The sequence below is a fragment of the Xiphophorus hellerii genome, chromosome 5 (assembly GCF_003331165.1).
Source record: "Xiphophorus hellerii strain 12219 chromosome 5, Xiphophorus_hellerii-4.1, whole genome shotgun sequence".
In the NCBI taxonomy this organism is placed as follows: Eukaryota; Metazoa; Chordata; class Actinopteri; order Cyprinodontiformes; family Poeciliidae; genus Xiphophorus; species Xiphophorus hellerii.
In genome coordinates, this window is record NC_045676.1 from 516,478 (window position 1) to 527,850 (window position 11,373).

Sequence of the window (11,373 nt, forward strand, 5' to 3'; positions counted from 1 at the left end):
CGGTATGACCTGGAGACCTGAATGAACTGAACATCAGACCAGTTCTTCTGGAACTGAAGAGTTCAGTTCATTTAGATCAGATTCACAACGAAAACCGTGGATTCAAAACGCAGGAGAGTCAGAAAGGAAGGAGAGTTTTCCTCTTGCTTTGTTTTTCTTCTTTTTTGTGGCTCTACTTGAGGAATTTTGCTATATTTTCCATCATTAAACCATCAAACTCTACGAATAGAAGAAAATAGCAAGCGGACATTTTGGACATGAAAATTTTATTCTTTAAATCAGAACTTTGACGACCCGCCACTAAAAATACCCCCAATTATATGACTTTATTTAAAATTAAGCGTAGAGTGAAATCATTTTCATGAAATATTGAAATTTATTTGGTATAAAAGAGATCCATTCAGGGGGCAGCAGAGTGGCAGGAAACGCTGCCCCCTGCAGGTCAGAGCCAGTGTTACTGGAACTCAAAGTTCTGATCGTTTTAGTGGAAAATTTGCAGTCAACTCAGAATGAGGCATCAGCGTTTCCATGGTAACGGGCCGTTTTCTTCTCAGGGCGACGCCGGTCTGATCCCCAGGATCTGCGAGGGTCTGTTCAGTCGGATCGCTGACGCGTCGCGGCGAGACGAAGCTTCGTTCCGCATCGAGGTCAGGTGAGTCCACCACCTGCACCTCCAGGTGGCGCTGCGGCCCCGCCTCCGGCTCTGGGGGGAAGCCCACTGCTGCCAGAGAAGGCGGGAGTCGCCATGGCGACACACTTTCTCTCTATCTGGTTATTTTTGCCTCATTTCCTGGAGACAAACTGAACCAGAACCCAGACGGGTCGAATACCAGAACTCCCAATTGACCTGTCGTCCCTCCAGCTACCTGGAGATCTACAACGAGCGAGTCAGAGACCTGCTGAGGAGGAAGTCCAGCCACACCTACAACCTGCGGGTCCGCGAGCATCCCAAGGACGGGCCGTACGTGGAAGGTAGCGATCGCAGTGATTCATCAGCGCTTCATGTTTTTTAACCTGAGTTTCCAAAATTCATAACATGTTTTTACGTCTTTCTGGTGTGTTTCTATGGGCAATGAACGTTTTGCGTGTTTTCAGTGTGTTTTTAGTTTCCAGAGTGTTTTCAGTTTTTCTGATTAGTGTGGTGGGTTTGTGTTGCGGCGCAGACCTGTCCAAACACCTGGTGCAGAACTACAGCGACGTGGAGGAGCTGATGGAGGCGGGGAACATCAACCGCACCACCGCCAGCACCGGCATGAACGACGTCAGCAGCCGCTCCCACGCCATCTTCACCATCAACTTCACGCAGGTGGGTGGCGCCTGCCAATCCCATGGCTTTGTGTCGGCAGGCCGAAGTGACCGCCGCGTCTGATTTCAGGCCAAGTTTGACGCAGAGATGCCGAGCGAGACGGTGAGTAAGATCCACCTGGTGGACCTGGCTGGCAGCGAGCGCGCCGACGCCACCGGCGCCACCGGCGCCCGGCTGAAGGAGGGCGGGAACATCAACAAGTCGCTGGTCACGCTGGGAAACGTCATCTCCGCTCTGGGTCAGGACCGCCGAGTGAAGGCGCCGCTGCGGCTGCCGCTCCGGTTCTGACCCGTCGTCTCTGTTTCCGCCCAGCCGACATGGCGCCGGACGGTGGGAACACCAACCAGAAGAAGAAGACGGTTTTCGTCCCCTACAGAGACTCGGTGCTGACCTGGCTGCTGAAGGACAGCCTGGGCGGGAACGCCAAGACCATCATGATCGCAAGTGAGCGCCGCCGCCCGAGGTAAGCAGCTCTTCAAAATAAAAGCCCTAACTATTTGGTCATCGCAGCCATCTCCCCCGCCGACGTGAACTACGGCGAGACGCTCAGCACTCTGCGCTACGCCAACCGAGCCAAGAATATCATCAACAAACCCACCGTCAACGAGGACTCCAACGTCCGGCTGATCAGGGAGCTGCGGGCGGAGATCGCCCGGCTCAAGGCGCTGCTGCTGCAGGGAAACCAGGTAAATGCTCTGGGCGGCAAACGGCGCCACGCTGCAATTAATACCAGAAACATCAAATTAGAACGACTCTTCTGTAGACGACTCACTACGATAACCTCCGAAAACGAAGACGCCTCACTGACTGGGTTTACGGATCAGTTTAGCTAAATATCAACATAACTAGCGGGCCAAGCGCCGAACCCTGAGGTGCTCCAGAAACCAGAGTCTCTGCTTCATGACGGTTCACCTAAAGGACATGTTTTAGAGTTGTTGATCGTTTGCATTTTGCTAAATCTGGTATCTTTATGACAACGTTGTACGTTCATTAATATAATAAAAATAATCCCATCAGTCAGTGAAGCAGCAGAGCTCAGCTTTTAAAACGGTTTCAGCGACCCAATAACCGGTCCTGGTAATGGCAGCATCATGGTTTCCTTGGTGATAATCAACGGTTTTCCCTCCCTCTGGTTCAGATCGCTCTGCTGGACTCGCCCACGGCTCTGAGCATGGAGGAGAAGCTGCACCAGAACGAGGCCCGGGTCGGTCCACATCAGCGCTCAGACAAGATGGAGGACGGAAACGTTCTGAAAGCTTCCTGAGGTCCACCGGGCGTCCCGGTCCGATGGCTCACTCTGCTGTTCTGGTCCGCAGGTTCTGGAGCTGACCAAGGAGTGGACCAACAAATGGAACGAGACGCAGAACATCCTGAAGGTAAGAGGGCTCTGTTCAGCCGGTCCGGGCCGGGCCGGTTCTGTTTAGCCGGTCCGGTCCAGTCAGACTCCTCCTCCTTTGCGCTGCAGGAGGAGACACTGGCTCTGAGGAAGGAGGGCATCGGCGTGGTTCTGGACTCGGAGCTGCCTCACCTCATTGGCATCGACGACGACCTGCTCAGCACCGGCATCATCCTTTACCACCTGAAGGTGGCGCCGTCGGGTCGGACTGGAGTTGGGCCGCGAGGCGTTCAGGTTGCTCAGGAAATGTGTGTTTTGTGTCTTAGGAGGGACGGACGTACGTGGGCCGGGAGGACGCATCCGGCGAACAGGACATCAGTGAGTCTTCTCCGCCTGATGAAGACCACTGGTGGTTCTGGTTCTGGTTCTGGGCTCATGTTCTGCTCTGCTCCTGCAGTTCTGCACGGCCTGGACCTGGAGAGCGAGCACTGTGTGTTTGAGAACCAGAACGGGACGGTTACCCTGGTGCCGCTCAGCGGGGCTCAGTGTTCAGTCAACGGGGTTCTGGTAGCGGCGCCGGTCCAACTCAACCAGGGTGAGGATTCAAAAGAACCCGAATATTTTCAGAGTATTTCACTGCCTGGTGTAACTAGAAGTTAGCTTCACTAAATCTGAAGAGCTAATCAAGGTTCCACTGAAGCTGCAAACCCACATGATAGTTAGCAGAAGCTAAAGCGCTACACCCACATGATAGTTAGCAGAAGCTAAAGCGCTACACCCACATGATAGTTAGCAGAAGCTAACGCTAAAGCGCTACACCCACATGATAGTTAGCAGAAGCTAACGCTAAAGCGCTACACCCACATGATAGTTAGCAGAAGCTAACGCTAAGGCACCGAAATGACCCTGCTGTTTTCCTCTGTGTGTCACGATGAGAACATGAAGCTCTTCTTCATATCTGTGGATTCTTTCAGGTTTCCTTTTTAATGTTCACTGGTTTGTTCATCGGGTCTCTCCTGTTTTTCTGAAGTTTCTAAAGCGGTTCTGGTTCTGGGAACTCGATCTGTCATTAACTTGTTGACCTTCTGTCTGTGGTGCAGGAGCCGTTATTCTGCTGGGCCGGACCAACATGTTTCGCTTCAACCATCCGAAGGAAGCGGCCAAGCTCAGGGAGAAAAGGAAGGTGAGTTCAGGGGCGGTGGGGACGTTCAGGGGACGTTCAGGTGAGTCCAGGAAGTTCTGTAGAACCTGTTCTGTCTCCTCAGAGCGGCCTCCTGTCCTCGTTCAGCCTGTCCATGACGGACCTGTCCAAGTCCTGTGAGAACCTGTCCACCGTGATGCTCTACAACCCGGGGTGAGTCTGACCGTCAGAACCTCACATCCTGCCGTGGTTCTGGTTCTGAGAATCTCACATTTATCAGTTGATCGGCGCCTGAAGCTCCCGTATCAAGACGTTTCCTCCATGAAGGAGCCGACAGAATCACAGCAGCACCAGGAATTAATTTTTCTGCCATTCGGTGAAACCTTTTAAATTCACGAGTTTCAACCAGAGCGACACGTTCTAGATGTTAAAGTTGATTCTGGTTCAGAGAATGAAAACCAAACGTTGCATCAGATCAATGCAGGTTTTTTAATCCGGACCTGTTCAGGTTCTGGACGGGTTCTGGACTCTGCCATCCAGGTCTGCAGACCCAAGCAGCAGATCTCCATAAACCGAAACCAGTCAGAGAGCTATGTACTGGCTCTCTGACTGAAAGTTGAGTGGAAGGAAAAAGTGCAGAAGTGACAGGAAACACAAATGTTTCCACTCGAAGGTTTTAAGCACCCCATAATCTCTAACTTCATTTTAACTTCAGCCTGCTTCCTTCAACTGAACCAGGTGAACTGATTCCTTCAACTGAACCAGGTGAACTGATTCCTTGAGCTGAAGGATCAGGTGAACTGATTCCTTCAACTGAACCAGGTGAACTGATTCCTTCAACTGAACCAGGTGAACTGATTCCTTGAGCTGAAGGATCAGGTGAACTGATTCCTTCAACTGAACCAGGTGAACTGATTCCTTGAGCTGAAGGATCAGGTGAACTGATTCCTTTAGCTGAAGAACCAGGTGAACTGATTCCTTTAGCTGAAAGATCAGGTGAACTGATTCCTTTAGCTGAAGGATCAGGTGAACTGATTCCTTTAGCTGAAAGATCAGGTGAACTGATTCCTTTAGCTGAAGAACCAGATGAACTGATTCCTTTAGCTGAAGAACCAGATGAACTGATTCCTTTAGCTGAAGAACCAGGTGAACTGATTCCTTCAACTGAACCAGGTGAACTGATTCCTTGAGCTGAAGGATCAGGTGAACTGATTCCTTCAACTGAACCAGGTGAACTGATTCCTTCAACTGAACCAGGTGAACTGATTCCTTGAGCTGAAGGATCAGGTGAACTGATTCCTTCAACTGAACCAGGTGAACTGATTCCTTGAGCTGAAGAACCAGGTGAACTGATTCCTTTAGCTGAAGAACCAGATGAACTGATTCCTTTAGCTGAAGGATCAGGTGAACTGATTCCTTTAGCTGAAGGATCAGGTGAACTGATTCCTTTAGCTGAAGAACCAGGTGAACTGATTCCTTTAGCTGAAGAACCAGATGAACTGATTCCTTTAGCTGAGGAACCAGGTGAACTGATTCCTTTAGCTGAAGAACCAGGTGAACTGATTCCTTTAGCTGAAGAACCAGATGAACTGATTCCTTGAGCTGAAGTACCAGATGAACTGATTCCTTTAGCTGAGGAACCAGGTGAACTGATTCCTTTAGCTGAAGAACCAGATGAACTGATTCCTTTAGCTGAAGGTTTTGGGTAAAAAGTAAACGTGTAAAACAAGTTTTCTACTTTTCCGTTTTTCCTAATATTTCTTCATCTTCCTGGTTTCCTTCTGTTTGCCTCAGTCTTGGTTTTATTTCCTGTTTCATGTTGATTTTAAGGGAGTTTTAGCATTTTGTCTTCGAATTTAATCATTTTTCAGAGAATAGAAACAGTTCAGTTTTGACTCGGCACCACAGAAGAAGAACTGTTATGATTATTAGTTATTGATCTGAGCTGATTGGATCTGAACCAGGACTAACTATGTCCCTGTCCCGTTGGCAGTCTCTTCACTCAGAAGGGCCCCGTCTTCCTCAGGTAGTCGTCCACTTCCTGTCTAACTGTCCCGTTCGTCCACCTGTCTGTCTGCCATCAGCTTGCTGCTCCTGTCCTCACTGTCCAACACCAGACCCTCTGTCGTCCCTGGAGTTTCACCTCCAGCTTGTTTTTATTTACCGCCTCCGTCCACTCGGCCCGTCACGTCCTCTGGTGTCCCTCAGAAGACGCTAACGGTATGCTAACAGTGTTTGTCTCCACAGGCTGGAGTTCGAGAGGCAGCAGAGAGAAGAGCTGGAGAAGCTGGAGATGAAGAGGTAAACCGGCGCTGTCCTCCCAACGATAGGCCGGCTGTCACTTAGCATGTCACTTAGCATGTCTGCTAACGTGTCTGCCTGGCGTGGCTGCTAGAGGCAGATGCTGCAACATAATCATAATCTCACATTTTATTGTTGTTAAAGCTCAAATTATTTTGTTTTATTATTTATAACTCAGAGTTATAAATGTGGATCTCAGAGCGTTTTGATTGGCTGCTGTTCCTTGTGAGCCCGCCTCTTTCTGCTGATGAAACCGGAGCCATTTTGTCTGGAAATGAGAAGGATCCCAGCTGCGAACCCTGAGGAGTTCCTCTGGGACCGGCCAGGAATTTTATCCTTATTTTATCCTTAATTTCACAGATTAATGAGATCTATGGGTCATTAACATCGCAGAAGCACTTAATGATGCAAACTCTAAAACATACAACTACAGGAAATAAAAGCAAAACTTAAAATGCTGAAAAAGGCAAAAACATCAAATATATAATGCTGTAAACTTGCTCCACTGAACAGAAATCCTCCAGACCACTAGGGAGAGTCTGGGGCCTGTTCTATAATATTGTAGGAGACATGAAGGATGATGAACCTTTTCTTCCTCTAATTTTCTTCTGAATAAACCGTCTTTACTGAGGTTCTGGTTGCAGACAATTCGGTCGGCGCCCCCTGGTGGTCTGGAGGAACAACGTTAGTGGAGCCAGTGTGCAGCGTTTTATTTTTGCTTCTGTTTCCTGCGGTTGCAGCATTTTTTTTGTTGCATTTACTGTTTTGTTGGCCTCCATGACTGCTGCCTGTCAGACCGAAATCTGGGCGGAATGACCCGCGGTGTTAAACGTCCAGTTCCTGTGTTCGTATTTCTGCAGGAGGCTGATCAAGGAGATGGAGGAGAAGCAGCTGAGTGAGAAGGCGGAGCTGGAGCGCCTCCAGCAGGAGGTGGAGAGTCAGCGCAAGGAGTCGCAGGAGGTGCAGCAGCGCATCCTGCGGCAGGAGGAGAGCCTGCGCCGCCGCAGCCAGGACATCGAGAGCCGCCTGCGGGACTTCCTTGCCGAGAAGGAGCGCTTCGAGGAGGAGCGGCGCTCTGAGGTCCAGGAGGTGGCGCTGCAGCGCAGGAAGCTGCAGCAGGAGGAGGAGCGAGAGGTGGAGGAGCAGACGGAGATCTGCCGCGAGCTGCAGCGGCTGCAGAGGGAGCGCGAGGAGCAGCAGGCGCGCCTGGAGGCGGAGCGGCGGCGGCTGGAGGAGCAGGAGCGGGAGCAGCTGAGTCTGGTCTCCCGGCTGGAGGAGCAGCTGTGGGAGGCGCAGGAGGCGGCGGCAGCGCTGCTGGCCAGAGATGATGCGCGGCGCTTGGAGGAGGAGCGGCGTGCGCTGGCGGAGATCAGGGAGGCGCTGCTGCGCGCCAAGGAGGCCGCCGAGCGCACGGACGGCGAGGACGCCGCTAAGGAGGCGCGCTCTGTCCAGAAGCAGTACCTCGCCTTCAAGGAGGCGCAGGTGGATGAGCTGCGGCGGCTGCAGGAGGCGCTGCAGCAGCAGAGGGAGCTGCTGCAGCAGGAGGTGACAGCAGAGAGGAGCTCGCTGCAGCAGCTCGCACGCAGCCTGAAGGAACGCCAGCAGAGGGCACCGCAGGATGGCGGCGGCCAGGAGGAGACGGTGCTCCGCCAGGCGCAGCACCGCCTGCACTTCAAGGAGCAGCAGCTGGCCAACATGGCCGCCAGTGTTCTGCCGGCGCTCGTGGAGGAGCAGCAGCGGGCGCAGGAGGTGCTGCAGCGGCGCGGTGGCGTGGCGCCGGCCGGCCTGGACAACACGCTGTTCCAGGTGGAGAAGGAGCTGGAGGAGACGCAGGACAAGCTGCACCTGCACTGGAACGGCGCGCAGCAGCTGCAGCAGCTGCAGGAGAGCTGCGAGTTCACGGCCAACGTGGCGCGGCAGGAGGAGAAGGTCCGGCGCAAGGAGAGGGAGATCCTGGCCTGGAGGGAGGCGCAGCAGCGGGAGGCGCTGGAGCAGGCCGTGGCCCGGCTGGAGCGCCGCCACGCCGCCCTGAGGCCCGACCGGCGCCGTGCCCAGCCGGACCTCCGCAGGTCCGCTTCTGGTTCCGGTCGTTCTACCCAACCCGGCCGGTCCAACCCGAACTCAGGACTCCGGTTCTGTTCTGCAGGGTGGAGCAGGAGATCCAGGAGCTGCGGCGGCACATCAGCGAGAGCGAGAACCAGAACCGGGCCCAGTCGGTCGGAACCGAGGAGAAGATGGGTCACAGCAGCTCCCCGGTCGGACACATGCAGAGTCTGAACCCGCTGCTGCCGCTGTCTGATGACAGGTAGGGTTCTGGTTCCGGTTCCGGTTCTAGTTCCGGTTCCGGTCCGGCTGTAAGGCTCTGATGCTCCAGCAGGATCAACGCCTACATCGAGGAGGAAGTGCAGCGACGACTGAGGAAGATGAACTTCCTGAACGGCGGCGCCGTGGATCTGTCCGTGTCCTGCGACTCTCTCAGGGTACGACCTTTGACCCCAGACCTCTGAGTCGGGTCCAGTCGTCGGTTCTGTAGAGTTCTGTCAGATGTAGCTTGTTTGTCCAGAACTGAATTTCAGCTGTTCGACTCTGCAGGACGAGGAGGAAGTTAGCGACTGTAGCTCTGTTAGGCTAACAGACGAGGTAAGCTCAGGAGCCCTGACCTTGACCTTGACCCCTGCATGACCCTAATGGTGATGATGATGGTGGTTTCCTGGGTTTATTTTGTCCGGCTTGTTCTTGGATCTGTTCCCCTTCTCCTCTGAAATAAACCTTAATCTAGTAAATCCAGCTGGTTGTTGTTCTGATGGGAAAATTGGCTTATTTTTGTTTTGTGATGCTGTTAATTTTTAATTTTTGTTTTCAGGAAGAGGAAAAACTGCAGAACATAAATCCACGAAGGCTGAAGTATGAGGTGAGACTTATGATCTTGAGTTATTGGTCATTTATGCTGCATGTAAACTGCATGAAGTTAATTCATCATGAAGTTAATTTTTCTTGTCAGCTGAGTACGCTAATTATCTGTATTAGGAGAGAGGCGCCGTCACACTGGGTGTGAGAGCAGAACTTTATGTACAGTTGGCATTCAAAGCTGTTTTTAGCATCTGTTGTTAAGATGGACTAGAAACCGGCCCAGGTTGACCCCTGTCCAGTCAAAATGGCTGCCCTGGCATCTTTCTCTGCAGCAGCTTCCACACTGAAGAGTGTTTTGGTCCGGTTCGGTCTGCGGCTCTGTTCCGGTTAAAATCGTCCACTGAAGTGATTGTGGGGTCAGCGGTCCGGCCGATCCGGGTCGGTTCCGCAGGCACCGGCTCTCTGGGTTGGAGCAGCACCTCCAGACCCTGCTGGATGAGTCCGGAACCAGAAATGGACCCGGATCAGGGAGATCCTGCTGGCTAATCAGGATCTGCAGGGTTGGAACAGGAGCGTTATGAAAACCTTCCAGAGGAAATCCAGATTTTCCATCTTTAAAATCCAGCACTAGGTGAGGTGCAGCTAGCTAAGCGGTATCATGCTACAGTGGGCAGTGGACTGTGTGAACAGTTTTGAGTCTGCATGAAAATCCAGTTTGCGTCGGAAAGTTTTGCTCCGCTGTGGGAGAAGAATCATTAGATTAAATAATCAAATTATCTTCATGCCTATTGGAAACGGATTAAAACTTCAACCCAAATTATTTTAAATCATCCTTTGTCTAAAGTAATGGTGCGTAATTTGCATGTCAACCTCTTGATGTTGTCACTTTAAATGTCTCGTTTTTCACCTGGTGGTTGGACTGTAATTCTGATTGGGTGAATCATGGACTTCGGTTTAATTTACGCACATTTGCCGTCCTTCTTGGCGATGTAGTCACGGACTTCCCCCTTGTGCTCACAGAACGCCTGCTGGTCTAACCTCCTGGCTCCTCCGGGGTTTGAGGCAAACTCGCACCCCGACGTCCAGAACGTGTTTGAGGAACCAAAGACTGAACTCCTGGAGCCTCAGAGAGAAAAACGGCTGGAGTCCTCTGATAAACTCCTGATCGAAAAACATCCGGACAAGGAAAAATGGTGGGAAGGAGAAGTAAACATTCTTGGAAGGAAGGAGTTCCAAGCTGTTTGTGGCCCTGATTGTTGCTACAAAGCGACCAACCAACTGAGTGGAACCAACAACATGACCGGTTATTATATCCTCTCTAATTCTGAGGATCTGGGGAAAATGTTGAACAAAACATTTTATTCTGAGAAAACAATCAATGTTCAGACATTTGAAGACCCAGAACTTTCAAAGCTTCAGATCAGCCACAAACAAGATTCACAAGAAGAGGTCAAAGGTTCAGTGAAGCTGGAAGCAGAGGATTTATCAGCCCATCTGTACCACCAATTAGAGGATCTCAAAAATGCCAAGAACCAAGCCCAGAACGTTCTCAGTCGTGCAGCACAGGAGTTCGATCTTTCAAAACTGCAAGGTTCTGGCAAGGAGTTAATCGAGTCTGAGCAAGTTTGGAAAGCTGACGCTAACGAAGAGATGAAGCAAGAAGTGGAGAAGCTCCTGGACTGTGAGAGCCGTGTTTCAGACGACATCGACGTTCAAAATCAGGTGGAACCTTTCGATTCTCACATCTCTGACGATTTTATCAACTTTGGACAGGACTCAAAACATGACTCCTACCAACCGATGAAACAAGAAATGTTGGATAGGAAGAACGTTTTAGACCAGCTTGAAAATGTCAAGAGTGGAGCTGATGAAACAGAGAGAGCAGATAAGTCTGAACTGTTAAAGCCTCAAAGCTCTGGCAGCGAGTTTATCATCTCTGAGCAAGATCCAGCAGACGCCGGCAACGGTCCAGCTAAGCTAGAGGAGTCAGACAATGGGAACAACTTCCTGGAGAACCTTGAAAATGTCAAAAATCAAAGGTTAAACCTGGAAGGCGATGAAGAGTTGGAACAAGACAAAGAGGCATCAGCAAAGCAGGAACTGACCAACAGGAGCTACATTTGGGATTATGTTTCTAAAGTCGGGAGCCAAACTCTGCACCCGTGGACGACCAGAGAGTCTGACCTGCTCAAGTGGCTGAGTTCTGGTCGAGACTATATCAGCTCCAAGCAGGACACGAGGTCAGTCAGTGATGAAACAGAAGAAGACGGAGGTGATGCTGCAGAAAGGGTGTCGACTGCAAGGAGCTTTGTCTGGAACTATGTCACTAAAGTTAGGAACCAAACACTGAACCCATGGAGACCGGAAGAACCTGAGCAACCGTCTGAGCTACCCAACTCTAGCAAAGAGTCCACTAAGTCTGGTGGGAGCGAAATGGGT

At 51.3% G+C, this 11,373-nt stretch overlaps 1 protein-coding gene across 12 annotated transcripts in view; it reads left to right on the forward strand.

Annotated features, from left to right (window-relative positions):
* The window catches only part of kif16ba (kinesin family member 16Ba), a 28,167-nt gene that overhangs the window by 12,394 nt on the left and 4,400 nt on the right, over positions 1–11,373 (forward strand). For 3 of the 12 annotated variants that reach the window (XM_032563121.1, XM_032563129.1, XM_032563123.1), the window contains 21 exons: positions 555–652; positions 863–972; positions 1,164–1,306; positions 1,376–1,544; positions 1,619–1,750; positions 1,817–1,992; positions 2,445–2,510; positions 2,623–2,682; positions 2,772–2,891; positions 2,969–3,020; positions 3,100–3,237; positions 3,743–3,825; positions 3,908–3,996; positions 5,777–5,809; positions 6,031–6,084; positions 6,945–8,153; positions 8,231–8,389; positions 8,459–8,564; positions 8,677–8,724; positions 8,948–8,995; positions 9,955–11,223. In XM_032563121.1, coding sequence (XP_032419012.1) covers positions 555–652; positions 863–972; positions 1,164–1,306; positions 1,376–1,544; positions 1,619–1,750; positions 1,817–1,992; positions 2,445–2,510; positions 2,623–2,682; positions 2,772–2,891; positions 2,969–3,020; positions 3,100–3,237; positions 3,743–3,825; positions 3,908–3,996; positions 5,777–5,809; positions 6,031–6,084; positions 6,945–8,153; positions 8,231–8,389; positions 8,459–8,564; positions 8,677–8,724; positions 8,948–8,995; positions 9,955–11,223 — 4,362 coding nt within the window. The remainder of the gene's footprint in view (positions 1–554; positions 653–862; positions 973–1,163; positions 1,307–1,375; positions 1,545–1,618; positions 1,751–1,816; positions 1,993–2,444; positions 2,511–2,622; positions 2,683–2,771; positions 2,892–2,968; positions 3,021–3,099; positions 3,238–3,742; positions 3,826–3,907; positions 3,997–5,776; positions 5,810–6,030; positions 6,085–6,944; positions 8,154–8,230; positions 8,390–8,458; positions 8,565–8,676; positions 8,725–8,947; positions 8,996–9,954; positions 11,224–11,373) is intronic. The other 9 variants (XM_032563125.1, XM_032563126.1, XM_032563122.1 and 6 more) reach the window with 8 other exon arrangements.